This window comes from Brassica rapa, unplaced genomic scaffold (genome assembly GCF_000309985.2).
Source record: "Brassica rapa cultivar Chiifu-401-42 unplaced genomic scaffold, CAAS_Brap_v3.01 Scaffold0992, whole genome shotgun sequence".
NCBI lineage: Eukaryota > Viridiplantae > Streptophyta > Magnoliopsida > Brassicales > Brassicaceae > Brassica > Brassica rapa.
This window is the reverse complement of record NW_022610928.1, coordinates 23,961-38,493: the sequence shown is the minus strand read 5'-3', so window position 1 is coordinate 38,493 and position 14,533 is coordinate 23,961. Positions and strand designations below refer to the sequence as shown.

The 14,533-nt window shown below is 42.1% G+C and overlaps 1 protein-coding gene across 1 annotated transcript; it reads right to left on the bottom strand.

Moving 5' to 3' along the window:
• Positions 1 to 1,499: 1,499 nt before the first annotated feature.
• Positions 1,500 to 12,516, bottom strand: LOC117131497 (the record flags this gene model as incomplete). Its single annotated transcript, XM_033283608.1, has 6 exons — positions 11,470 to 12,516; positions 10,297 to 11,409; positions 9,753 to 9,999; positions 8,668 to 9,305; positions 7,767 to 8,535; positions 1,500 to 1,864 (listed from the first exon to the last, which is right to left on the bottom strand). Coding segments are annotated over exons 1-6 (3,531 nt in total), but the record flags the coding sequence as incomplete, so codon positions are not given.
• Between the last annotated feature and the right edge of the window lie 2,017 nt (positions 12,517 to 14,533).

The window sequence follows — 14,533 nt, the reverse complement described above, 5'->3', positions numbered from 1 at the left end:
AGGTGAACTAGAGGATGAAGTATATATGAGGCCACCTCCCGGAATGGAAGAGATGGTGAAACCAGGGAATGTTCTCAGACTCAGGAAGGCTATCTATGGCCTGAAACAATCACCAAGAGCTTGGTACCACAAGCTAAGCACCACACTAAATGGGAGAGGCTTTGTGAAGTCTCAAGCGGATCACACACTGTTTACTCTCACCAGCCAGCAAGGGATCGTTGTGATTCTGGTCTATGTGGATGACATCATCATCACTGGTAGTGACAAGGAAGAGATCAGCTCAACTAAGACATTCCTCAAGACCGCATTTGACATCAAAGACCTAGGAGAACTGAAATATTTCCTTGGCATTGAGATGTGTAGATCAAGGGAGGGATTGTTCATGTCCCAAAGGAAGTATACTTTGGACATCCTAAAGGAGGCAGGAGACCTTGGAGGAAGAGTGGCCAAGACACCACTAGAAGAAGGCTACAAGGTTATGCGTGAGGGGGAGTTTGATGCAACTCCCTTTGAGGATGTCAAGAGGTATAGAAGAATGGTTGGGAAGCTTATCTATCTTACTATCACAAGGCCGGATGTGTGTTTTGCTGTGAACCAGGTGAGCCAACACATGCAAGCTCCTAAGGTACATCATTGGAACATGGTGGAAAGGATCTTGAGATACTTAAGAGAGGCGCCAGGTCAGGGAGTGTGGATGGCTTGCAATAAGAGTACTGAAGTTGTTGGGTATTGTGATGCTGATTGGGCTGGAGATAGAGTTGATAGGAGATCAACCACAGGCTATTGCACCTTTATTGGAGGAAACCTAGTCACATTAATGAACTCCTAGGATGCTTCTTTGGATTGAATTGGATAGATCCTTGTATAAACGAATCAGAGACTCAAGTTTATCAAGGTGATGGATCGTTTGGTGACACAAAGAGTTGCGGAATGGCTCCTTGATACTCCTAGATGACTAACTTGGATATTACACACCAAAATAGACACCCTTAGTTGTTGGATATGACACACCAACGAGATTCACTCAAGACTTGATGAGAAGTAAAGAGAGAACAAAGAAATCTGATAGATTTGTAGAAAAAGGATTGTGTTTAAAAGAGAGAACGCAAACACACTTATATAGAGAAGTATGGAACAGGCTCCATATTCTCGAGATCATTAAAGGGAACAGGCTCCCTTGGAACTACAACAAAGACTAAAGACTTATTCAAATTCGAAAAGAGTTTTTAAAACATGAAATAAAAACCATAGTTTAAAAATAACCTAAGGTGGAACCGTGATACATCATCTAAGGTTTATGTAAGTAACTTGTGGCCTCATTAAAAACCTTCCTTTGGAAAACCCAATGGGACAAAACCAAAGGCTAGGAAAAGAGCACACACAAGCACTTGCTTAGATGATGATCAGTTTGAAACCATTGCTTGAATGGTGATAAGAGTGTCTTGATTGATCAAACGTCCATCAAGACCGTCTTCTTGCTTCCATGAGATCATAAGTAGACTTCCAACAGCTTCTTTGAGTCTTCTAGCTTTGGCGCGAGTGATGGGACCTGGTGGAATGACTAAGGCATCATCTTCTTCCCTTGATTGGTCTTTGAACTCTTTATCTCCATCCTTATGCCGGTCCATGATCATATCATCCCCTCCCTCTTGAAAAGGATTTGTCCTCAAATCTGGCTCATCTGCAAAATAAGGAACCAAGTCAGTGATATTAAAACTATTGCTCACATCATACCTTCCTTGGAGATCCAGCTTGTAAGCATTGTTGCCGATTTTCTTTATGATCTCAAATGGTCCATCAATCCTTGGCATGAGCTTGGATTTCCTCTCATTAGGAAATCTTTCTTTCCTTAGGTGAATCCAGACTTGATCACCCACTTCAAAGACTCTTTCACGCCTCCCCTTGTTTGCTTGTTTGGCATATTGCTTAGTCTTCTCTTCTATGTTGCGCCTTGCTTGTGAGAGTTTTATAGGATTTATGTGAGAGTTTAAGGAAGATTTGTGAAGAGATTAGAGAAGAACTAGGTTGAACCGTGAGAGAGAGAGAGAGATTGATAAAGAGAATAATAGAGAACTCTTTTCCCTTGAATGATTTGTTTATGGGAACAACCCATTTATAGAATTCATACAGCAAGATGTCGACATTAAGGAAACAATAAACAAAGAAGTTAAGACAGAGGAGAGATGGGCAAAGTGGTCCTGGATAGTGACAGGTCCTAACGGGTGGGAAGACTTTGAATCCTTAACCAGACCCGTGACCTGCACTCTCAACGGTTCCCCACTTCCCTTAGGCGATTCCAAACATTCTTCTTGCCTTCTTCTCTTCTACATCAGTCACTCTTATGTCTTGCACTCCAAGTTAGGGTTGTCTTGTACGGACAGACTTGTCTAGCAAGGTAAGTTGAGTGATTGCTTGATCCGGATGTAATTGTTCCCCTCTTGCTTCTTACTTCATTCTCCTCTCTTTATTGCTTCATGTCAACACTCCCCCTCAAGCTTGACAGTGGTGATTGTCAAGCTTGGAAACCATGAAGCATTCCCTCATTAAAACCTTTACTTGGAAAAACCACTTGGGATAAAAACCAAGCAAAGGAAAAAGAGTAGAATACTCCATGGTGAGGGGATTATTGACATGGGAGGTTTATGAGTCCAAGTCTTGGAAGAATGGACTCACAAACTTTGCTACTGGCCGCCTTGGTGAAGATGTCAGCCAGCTGATCCTCACTTCTTGTATAACATGGGAGAATCACTTGTTGCTCTACTGCTTGTCTTACCTTGTGGCAGTCCACTTCTATGTGTTTTGTCCTCTCATGGAAGACTGAGTTGGATGCAATGTGTATTGCGGCTTGGTTGTCACAATGCATGGTCATGGGAGTTTTGATCTCAATTCCCAAGTCGCCTAGAAGCCCTTTTATCCAGATAAGCTCACTGGTTAGCTTCCTCATTGATCTGTACTCTGCTTCTGCACTAGAGCAAGACACTACCTTCTGTTTCTTGCTCTTCCAAGTGACCAGATTTCCTCCAATGAATGTACAATAGCCGGTGGTTGATCTTCTGTCTATTCTGTCCCCAGCCCAATCTGCATCACAGTATCCTATCACCTCAGTGTTCTTGTTGCAAGCCATCCATACACCCTGACCTGGTGCCTCTCTCAAGTATCTTAGTATCCTCTCCACCATGTTCCAGTGATGAACCTTGGGAGTTTGCATATGTTGGCTTACTTGATTAACTGCAAAGCACACATCTGGCCGAGTGATGGTTAGATAGATCAGCTTCCCAACCATCCGTCTATATTGTTTGACATCTTCAAATGGAGTATCTTCATACTCCCCCTCTCGCAATACCTTGTAACCTTCTTCAAGTGGTGTCTTGGCTTGTCTTCCTCCAAGATCTCCTGCCTCCTTTAAGATGTCCAGGGTATACTTTCTTTGGGACATGAACAATCCTTCCTTTGATCTGCACATCTCAATGCCGAGGAAGTACTTCAGTTCTCCTAGGTCTTTGATATCAAATGCGGCTTTAAGAAAGGTCTTGGTTGAACTGATCCCCTCCTTGTCACAACCAGTGATGATGATATCATCCACATAGACTAGAATCACAACAATCCCTTGCTTGCTGGTGAGAGTGAAGAGTGTGTGATCCGCTTGAGACTTCACAAAGCCTCTCCCATTCAGTGTAGTGCTCAGCTTGTGATACCAAGCTCTTGGTGATTGTTTCAAACCATATATGGCCTTTCTGAGTCTGAGTACATTCCCTGGTTTCACCATCTCTTCCATTCCCGGCGGTGGTCTCATATATACCTCATCTTCTAGTTCACCTTGCAAGAAGGCATTCTTCACATCCATTTGCCAAAGATCCCACTCTTGATTTACTGCCAATGAAAGGATAATCCGGATTGTGTGAAGCTTGGCCACTGGTGCAAAGGTGTCTAGATAGTCTTCTCCATAAACTTGTGTGTATCCTCTTGCTACCAATCTGGTCTTTTTTCTTTCTGGCTTTCCATTTGCAAGATACTTGATAGTGTGTATGAGTCTGCTGGTCACGGCTTTCTTTCCTTTTGGAAGCTCTGTCTCATACCAGGTGTTGTTCCTCTCCATGGCTCCCATTTCATCATTCACTGATTCCCTCCATTCATCATCTTCCATAGCTTCTGCATATGTTCTTGGTATCCATTCCTGATCCAATGAGCCCACAAAGGCTTGATGTTCTTCTGGATAGTGAGCTAGGGAGCACACGCCACTGGGTGGGTGAGCTACTGCCTCTGCATTGAAGTAGACTCTGGTGTTGTTCCAGTTTGAAGCCGGCTTCTTGATCCTAGTACTTCTCCTAAGTACTGGCTGATCATTTTCATTCTGAGTGCCTTCTCCACCTTCCAAGTTCTGATTCTGATCCTCCACTTCCTCCTCTTGGTCATGGTGCTCTTCTTGATCATGAACTTCCTCAGATACAGGTGGTTCACCCTGATTTCCCCCCTCAGGATCAAGGGGAGCAGCTTCTTGGATCTCAACTTCATCTGTAGTTGTCTCGGTTTGCTCTTCAGACCGGCTTGATCCTCCCACATTATCTGATCCTGCTTGTCCCGGCTCTTCCATAGGTAAGCTGACCCCAAGTCTCCTCATGACTTGTCTGAGATTGGCTGCTCTATCTGATGCGGATTGAGACAAGTTCTCCAGCTCATTCCAATCCTTGTTGTTGTAGTACCCTCTGGTTTCTACAAACTTCACATCTCTAGATACCAAGACTCTCCTAGTCTCTGGTTCATAGCACTTATAGCCCTTCTGGTTTGGTGAATACCCAATGAACATAGCTCTTGTGCTCTTAGCCTCCAGTTTGTTCCTCAGTTCTCCTGGTTTCAAAACAAAACAAAGGCACCCAAACACCCGCATATGATCAATAGATGGTTTAGCTTTGTTCAATACCTCAAATGGAGAGCAGTCTTGTAGAACTCTGGTAGGAATGCGGTTGATCAGGTAGCATGCAGTTAGGACCGCATCACCCCAAAAGCTCTTTGGGACACTAGTATGGAACATCATGCTCCTAGTGACCTCCATGAGATGCCTGTTCTTCCTCTCGGCCACACCATTTTGTTGGGGAGTGTATGGACAGCTGGTTTGATGAATCACACCTTGTTTGGCTAGATGAGCTTTGAATGCATTGCTGGTGTACTCTCCTCCATTATCTGATCTCAAAATCTTAACTTTGGCATTATAATGGTTAGAGACATATGTTTCAAAGTTTATAAATGCATCTAAGACCCTATCCTTTGATTGTAAGAGAGTGATCCATGTGTACTTGGATTTCTCATCAATAAAGGTCACAAAATACTTGTGATGTTCTCTAGAAAGACATGGAGCTGTCCATACATCCGAGTGGATTAAATCAAAGCAGTGTTCATAGATTGTACTAGACTTGGGAAATACAGTTTTGCAATGTTTTCCTAAGATACAAGCTTCACAATCTTGCTGGAATGAAATACTAGGCAACATGATGTTCAAGGCACGAGAATGAGGATGTCCTAATCTAGCATGCCACATTACATCTTTAGGGAAATTAAAACTTGAATTGAAAGCAACAGATAGATCGGATGCAAGCTTAGTGTCTTCTAGCAAGTACAGGTTTCCCTTGCTCACACCTTTGCCAAGCAACCTACATGAGTCAATATCCTGAAAGTAGACATCATCAGGCGTAAATATAACATTGCAATTCAAGTCATTGGTCACCCTTTTCACAGATAATAGATTAGAAGTGAAACTAGGCATGTAGAAAGCTTTGGATTCTTTCTCAAATAATTTAAGTTCCCCTATGCCTTTAATTGGAACCTTGTTACCATCAGCTATCATAACATTTCCTACTGCAGGAGTGATATTTTTAATCAAATTTAAATCACTAATCATGTGATGAGAGGCTCCTGAGTCTATGACTAAGGGTTTAACTCTATCAGATTCATGAGCAACTTGAAACGCCGTGAATAAACTCCTAGGCAATTGATATGATGCACTAAGGGAGGAACCAAGAGTTTTACCAGACTCCTTGAGAGCTTTGATGAGTGCCTCAATGTCAGATTTCTTGATGGACTCATCCTGGTTTCCCTTGCCCTCATGAGTGCGGTAGGCCGTGGAAGCTTCTCCTACATCACCTGAGTAGTTTGCCCGACCATCAGTCTTGAACTTAGCCGGTTTGAGGTGTGGGTGAAGTATCCAGCACTTGTCCTTGCCGTGACCCTTCCTCTTGCAATGATCACACACCCACACTTTCTTTTCCTCCGGCTTGTAGTACCCTTTGTTGGCTACTCCGGCAGGTTTGCTCTCGGCTCCTTCAGCTTGATTGGCCATCACTAGCTCTCCCTTTCTCTTAAAGAGACCCACTGAGCCGTGCTCCTTCTGAATCTCAGCACACACTTCATCTAGAGATGGAAGCTCCTTGTTCCTCAGTATGTGCCTAATAAGGTCATCATACCCTGGGTTGAGAGTGAGCAGCAAGGCAAAGACCTTATCTTGCTCCCTTCTTTCATGTAGAACATCCGGATCAACTGTTGCGGGTCTGAGCATTTCTAGCTCAGCCCATAGAGACCGGAACTTCCCAAAATGAGCATCAAAGTCTGTGTCCTCTTGACTTAGAGAATTGATTGCTCCTTTTACTTCATACACCTTGCTGATGTTGGATTTGTTGGCATACACCTTCTTGAGAGTATCCCACAGCTCCTTGGAAGTTTCACAGAATGCATAAGCCTCTTGGAGAGAAGGGGCGAGGCTATTCTGGATGATAGACAACACCATGAGGTCCTCCTGACCTTTCTTCTTATCCCCAGCATCCGCAACCACCACTTCTTTGCCATCCTCTCCTAGGACAGTCTTCTTGGTGGGGCGGCCTTCTTCAACAATCTCCCAAAGACCTCTGCCTCCGAGAGCTGTTTTGGCAAGTCTTGCCCATGTCAGGTAGTTAGGACCCTTGAGAGTAACTGGTATCATTACCATCTTTGGGTTCTCGGAGGTATCCATCAAGAGAGAAAGAGAAACGAAAGTTTTGGATGAACTTTGCTACTTTTGGCAAATTCTGGAAATGAGATTGAAGAACACCTCAAGAACAGGATGAACTTTGCCAAAAATAGAAATAAAACACAGAGAGTTCGCGGAAGAAAAAGAGATTTAGGTCTCAAGAGCACAGCTGCTCTGATACCATGAGAGTTTTATAGGATTTATGTGAGAGTTTAAGGAAGATTTGTGAAGAGATTAGAGAAGAACTAGGTTGAACCGTGAGAGAGAGAGAGAGATTGATAAAGAGAATAATAGAGAACTCTTTTCCCTTGAATGATTTGTTTATGGGAACAACCCATTTATAGAATTCATACAGCAAGATGTCGACATTAAGGAAACAATAAACAAAGAAGTTAAGACAGAGGAGAGATGGGCAAAGTGGTCCTGGATAGTGACAGGTCCTAACGGGTGGGAAGACTTTGAATCCTTAACCAGACCCGTGACCTGCACTCTCAACGGTTCCCCACTTCCCTTAGGCGATTCCAAACATTCTTCTTGCCTTCTTCTCTTCTACATCAGTCACTCTTATGTCTTGCACTCCAAGTTAGGGTTGTCTTGTACGGACAGACTTGTCTAGCAAGGTAAGTTGAGTGATTGCTTGATCCGGATGTAATTGTTCCCCTCTTGCTTCTTACTTCATTCTCCTCTCTTTATTGCTTCATGTCAACAGCTTGTTCATGAAGTTGTTGTACCTTCTCTGCCTTCTTCTTGCCATCAAGACTAACTCTTTCACACTCAGGTAAAGGTATTAGATCCAAAGGAGAGATGGGATTGAACCCATAAACAATTTCAAATGGAGAAAACTTAGTAGCAGAATGCACAGCATGATTATATGCAAATTCACAATGAGGCAAACAATCTTCCCATGATTTCAAGTTCTTCTTTATAATTGCACGCAAGAGTGTACCAAGAGTTCTATTAACTACTTCAGTCTGACCATCAGTTTGTGGGTGACAAGTAGTAGAAAATAATAGCTTAGTGCCTAGTTTAGACCAGAGAGTTTTCCAAAAGTAGCTTAGGAACTTAGTATCTCTATCAGATACAATAGTCTTAGGCATGCCATGTAAACGCACAATCTCCTTAAAGAACAAGTTAGCTACATGCAATGCATCATCAGTTTTATGACAAGCAATGAAGTGTGCCATCTTAGAAAATCTATCAACTACCACAAAGATTGAATCTTTACCAGTACGAGTTCTAGGCAATCCAACAATGAAGTCCATAGAGATATCATTCCAAGGATGATAAGGGATGGGTAAAGGCGTGTACAAACCATGGTTTTGGACTTTGGACTTAGCTTGTTTACAAGTTGCACACCTTTCACAGAGTCTTTCCACATCTCTTTTCATCCGCGGCCAGTAGAAGTGATCCTGCAAGGTCTTGAGAGTTTTTGCGACACCAAAATGTCCCATGAGGCTTCCTCCATGAGATTCCCTAACAAATAAATCTCTCAAAGAACAATTAGGCACACAAAGTCTATTATCATAGAAAAGAAATCCATCCTGCCTAAAGTAATGTCCAGCAGCAAATTTCTCACAAGACTTATAAGCATCTTTAAATTCAGGATCATTCTCATACATTACTTTAATCTGCTCAAATCCTAATAGCTTAACATCAAGAGTGTTCAAGAGAACATACCTTCTGGATAGTGCATCAGCAACTATGTTTTCCTTACCTTGTTTATACTTGATGACATAAGGAAATGTCTCAATGAACTCAACCCACCTTGCGTGTCTCTTGCTGAGTTTGTTTTGGCTTTTAAGGTACTTGAGAGACTCATGATCAGTGTGAATGACAAACTCCTTGGGCCATAGGTAATGCTGCCATGTCTGCAAAGCCCTTACCAAAGCGTAGAGTTCCTTGTCATAAGTAGCATAGTTGAGAGTCGCTCCTCCTAGTTTCTCACTGAAATATGCTATGGGTCTCTTCTCCTGCATAAGAACAGCACCAATTCCAATTCCTGAAGCATCACATTCAATTTCAAAAGTTTTATTGAAATCAGGAAGTATAAGAAGAGGGGCATTAGTAAGCTTCTCTTTTAGGCATTGAAAGGCAAGTTCTTGTGCTTCTCCCCATTTGAATCCAACTTCTTTCTTGATCACCTCAGTCAATGGAGCGGCTATGGTGCTAAAATCTTTTACAAACCGTCGGTAGAAGCCAGCTAATCCATGGAAGCTTCGCACTTCACTGATGGTTTTAGGAATCGGCCACTCTTGTATTGCTTTCACCTTCTCTTGATCTACCTTTACTCCATCTGCACTCACAACAAAGCCTAGAAAAACCAAGTGATCCGTTCCAAAAGTACACTTCTTAAGGTTAGCAAAAAGAGATTCCTTTCTAAGCACATCAAGAACAGCTCTAAGATGTCCTATATGATCATTAAAGCTCTTACTGTATACAAGGATGTCATCAAAGTATACCACAACAAATATGCCAATGAATGATCTAAGAACATGATTCATTAATCTCATGAATGTACTAGGTGCATTGGTTAATCCAAATGGCATGACTAACCACTCATAAAGACCATGTTTAGTTTTGAATGCAGTTTTCCATTCATCTCCTTCTTTCATCCTAATCTGATGGTATCCACTTTTCAAATCAATCTTAGAAAATATGCAGGAACCATGCAATTCATCAAGCATATCATCTAATCTAGGAATAGGATGGCGATACTTTACAGTGATGTTGTTGATGGCTCTACAATCAACACACATGCGCCAGCTTCCATCTTTCTTAGGCACAAGAAGCACTGGAACTGCACATGGGCTCATGCTCTCACGGATATGCCCCTTTGCCATCAACTCCTCAACTTGTTTTTGCAGTTCTTTAGTCTCCACGGGATTAGTCCTATAAGCTGGCCTATTTGGAAGTGTAGAACCAGGAACAAAATCAATCTGATGCTCAATCCCTCTAAGAGGTGGAAGACCAATTGGATTATCTTCAGGAAATACATCTTCAAATTCCTGTAAAAGACACTTAATTTCACTCGGATATACCGGTGTTGGGTCAGTAACATTCAAAAGAGACTCTTTAAAGATAAGTAAAAGAATAGATTGATGAGCATTGAGAGTTCTTTTGATTTCACCCGATTTGGCATAGAGACTATGCTGCTTCTTTGATTCAGGTTTGAGGTCTATTTCTTTCTTCTTTTGTAGCTGCAGTTGATCTTGATGAACTTCCTTTGGTGTTAGAGGAACCAGCACAGTCTTCTTTCCTTTGAACTCAAACGTGTGCTTGTTGGTGTAGCCATCATGTATCACTCGTCTATCTGATTGCCATGGCCGACCAAGAAGGATATGTCCAGCTTCCATAGGCAATACATCACAGAGAACCTCATCCTCATACCTTCCAATTGCAATGGGAACCGAAACCTGACTAGAAACCCTCATTTCTCCTTCTTCATTCAACCATTGAAGCCGGTAGGGCTTTGGATGTTTCTGTACTTGGAGGCCAAGCTTCTTTACCATAGTTTCACTAGCTACATTCACACAACTTCCTCCATCAATGATAAGACTACAGACCTTTCCTTGCACAAGGCACCGAGTGTAGAATAGATTCTCTCTCTGTTCTTGCTCTTCAGCTTTACTTTGCAAACTCAAAGTTCTTCTAGCCACCAATAACCTTCCTTTCACGGGTTCTTCTTCATATTCTTCTTCAATAAGCGCCTTACACTCAGACTCTGAAAGCTCATCCTCAGATTCATACTCTCCATTCTCAAGAAGAATCATGATTCTTTTATTGGTGCACTCATTTGCATAATGGCCTCTACCCTGACACTTAAAGCACTTAACATCTCTAGCTCTTGCACTTGAAACCTCGGCCTTTCCTTTATCCTTGCTGTAAAAGGAATTTGGCTTTGAGTCTTCTTTCAGTTGCGGTTTGCTTTCCTTTTGATAGCTAGACTTTTCTTCTTTAGTTCCCTGAAGTCTGGTGTTGTAACGAGAATGAGAATGGCCCTTCCTCTTAACTTGTTGCTCAACTAGTATAGCTTTGTGAAGCATCTCTTCTATCTCCACATAGTGCTGCATCTCAACATTATCTTGTATCTCTCGGTTGAGACCTCCTAAGAACCTAGCCATAGTAGCTTCTTTATCTTCAGAAACACGAGCTCTCAGCATCAACAGCTCCATGTCTTGATAGTATTCTTCAACAGATCGAGATCCTTGGGTGAGTCTTCTTAACTTCTGGTGCAAGTCGCGATGATAGTGATTTGGCACAAATCTTTTACGCATGAGAGCCTTCATCTCGTGCCATGTTTCAACGGGATACTCTTGGTTAAGTCTCCTGGTAGTCACAAGCTGGTCCCACCAACTCAGCGCATAGTCATGGAACTCAGTTGCTGCTATCTGAATCCTTTGGGCATTGGTGTAGTGCTTACAGTTAAACACCAACTCCATCTTCTTTTCCCATTCCAAGTAAGCATCCGGATCAACTTTGCCATGGAAAGGAGGTATCTTCAGCTTTAAACCAGCAAGATCATCTCTGTAAGTTCTCCTTTCATCATGATCTCTTCTATGTCTCCTTCTACTATCTCTAGAAGAGGAACTGCTGTGCGTGGCTCGGTTACGCTCATAGTAGTGGTCTGTTTCTTGTGATTCAGCATGCTCTCTCGGGGTTTCATCACGTCTTTCTCGTCTAGACTCATTGCTATGACCTTGGCCCGTAGCTTGCCTTATCTCTTGCCTTATTTCATCGCGAAGTTCCTTCATACTGCTCTTGATCATATCAGCAACGGTAGTGATCATCGTTTGGTTTAATTGCTCAGTCATCTGATCTCTCAATAACTTGTTCTGTCTCACGAGTTCTGCTTCATCTTCCGACTCTCTCACCATGGTACCTGATTCAGAAAACACTCAAACAAGTAAGATGTTCACAAGAATCAAATCAGAACAATTAGTCGACGCGGAAACAACTTTCAAAAGATTCAAAAGATAGAAAACTTGCAGATCACGGATCAGAGAATTCAAATCGACAAGACTAAGATTAGATCTATCAATTTTGGATTTATGCAGATCAGATTCAAGACAAATAAGAACAGATCTATCACAGAAACAACACAAATCAAGTTATTCAGCAAGTGATTCGACAGATCAAGCGATTCGATTACTTCCTTCACACGGATCGGATGAGTTTGATTCAAAATATGATAAGAACACTTAGATCTAATAGGATTCAACACAGACGATTAGCAATCAGGTGATATGCTACTCAGATGATACGAGAAACAACAACAGATCGCAGATCTATCAATGGTAATCAAAGAAGTTGAAAAGTTTATTTGAAACAGAAGAGAAATCGAAAACTTCCCAATCCAAAGCAGCTCTGATACCACTTAATGAACTCCTAGGATGCTTCTTTGGATTGAATTGGATAGATCCTTGTATAAACGAATCAGAGACTCAAGTTTATCAAGGTGATGGATCGTTTGGTGACACAAAGAGTTGCGGAATGGCTCCTTGATACTCCTAGATGACTAACTTGGATATTACACACCAAAATAGACACCCTTAGTTGTTGGATATGACACACCAACGAGATTCACTCAAGACTTGATGAGAAGTAAAGAGAGAACAAAGAAATCTGATAGATTTGTAGAAAAAGGATTGTGTTTAAAAGAGAGAACGCAAACACACTTATATAGAGAAGTATGGAACAGGCTCCATATTCTCGAGATCATTAAAGGGAACAGGCTCCCTTGGAACTACAACAAAGACTAAAGACTTATTCAAATTCGAAAAGAGTTTTTAAAACATGAAATAAAAACCATAGTTTAAAAATAACCTAAGGTGGAACCGTGATACATCATCTAAGGTTTATGTAAGTAACTTGTGGCCTCATTAAAAACCTTCCTTTGGAAAACCCAATGGGACAAAACCAAAGGCTAGGAAAAGAGCACACACAAGCACTTGCTTAGATGATGATCAGTTTGAAACCATTGCTTGAATGGTGATAAGAGTGTCTTGATTGATCAAACGTCCATCAAGACCGTCTTCTTGCTTCCATGAGATCATAAGTAGACTTCCAACAGCTTCTTTGAGTCTTCTAGCTTTGGCGCGAGTGATGGGACCTGGTGGAATGACTAAGGCATCATCTTCTTCCCTTGATTGGTCTTTGAACTCTTTATCTCCATCCTTATGCCGGTCCATGATCATATCACACATGGAAGAGCAAGAAGCAGAAGGTGGTCTCTTGCTCAAGTGCTGAGGCAGAGTACCGATCTATGAGGAAGCTTACTAGTGAACTCATATGGATCAAGGGACTGCTAAAGGACTTGGGCATAGAGATCTCCACGCCAATGACTATGCATTGTGACAATCAGGCAGCAATACACATTGCATCAAACTCTGTGTTCCATGAGAGGACTAAGCATATAGAAGTGGACTGTCACAAGGTGAGACAAGCAGTGGAGCAGCAAGTGATTCTTCCATGCTACACAAGAAGTGAAGATCAACTAGCTGACATATTCACCAAGGCAGCCAGCAGCAAGGTTTGTGAGTTCATCCACCCTAAACTTGGACTCACGGATCTTCCATGTCACTGATCTCTCCTCCCATGAAGTGTTCTACTCTTTTTCCTTGGTTAGGGTTTTATCCCATGAGGTTTTTCCTAGCTAAGGTTTTAATGAGGGAATAGCTTCATGGTGTCCAAGCTTGACTTGTCCCACACGGTCAAGCTTGAGGGGGAGTGTTGACATGAAAGCATGAATGACATAGAGGAAGAAGAAATCAAGTCAAGACATACATCCGGAGTGATCAAAGTAAGCTTGTCCGTACAAGTGTGATCTAACTTGGCGTGCAAGGCAAGAGGAGACTTATCTGTGATCAAGAAGGATGTTATACTTGCCTTAAGATATTTAAAAGATGTCGGCCAAGAGAAGGGATCCGTTGAAGAAGAAGACAAGGTGGTTCAAAGGAGAGAGAGCCGTTTGGTGCTGTCGCTTTCACCTTGGCTGTGCGCAACCTGCCCTTGATCAGGCCTCTTTGTTTATTCTTTTCTTCTATGTCAACTTGCCATTAGTTTATTCATTGTTGCATCTATTTAAAGTATGTAATCAGAACCAAATGGATCAAGGAAAATAAAAACACTTCCTCACTTCTCTCTTATGTTTTCGAAATCTCTCTCTCTCTCTCTCTCTCTCGGATTCTTAGTAAAACCCTAGCTATCTCTTCTCTTTGTTCTTGATAAATCACACAAGCCACTCTTATAACTCATTCATTTTATCACTTAGTCCTCTCATGGAACACAGAGTTTGATGCAATGTGTATTGCTGCCTGATTGTCACAATGCATAGTCATTGGCGTGGAGATCTCTATGCCCAAGTCCTTTAGCAGTCCCTTGATCCATATGAGTTCACTAGTAAGCTTCCTCATAGATCGGTACTCTGCCTCAGCACTTGAGCAAGAGACCACCTTCTGCTTCTTGCTCTTCCATGTGACTAGGTTTCCTCCAATAAAGGTGCAATAGCCTGTGGTTGATCTCCTATCAACTCTATCTCCA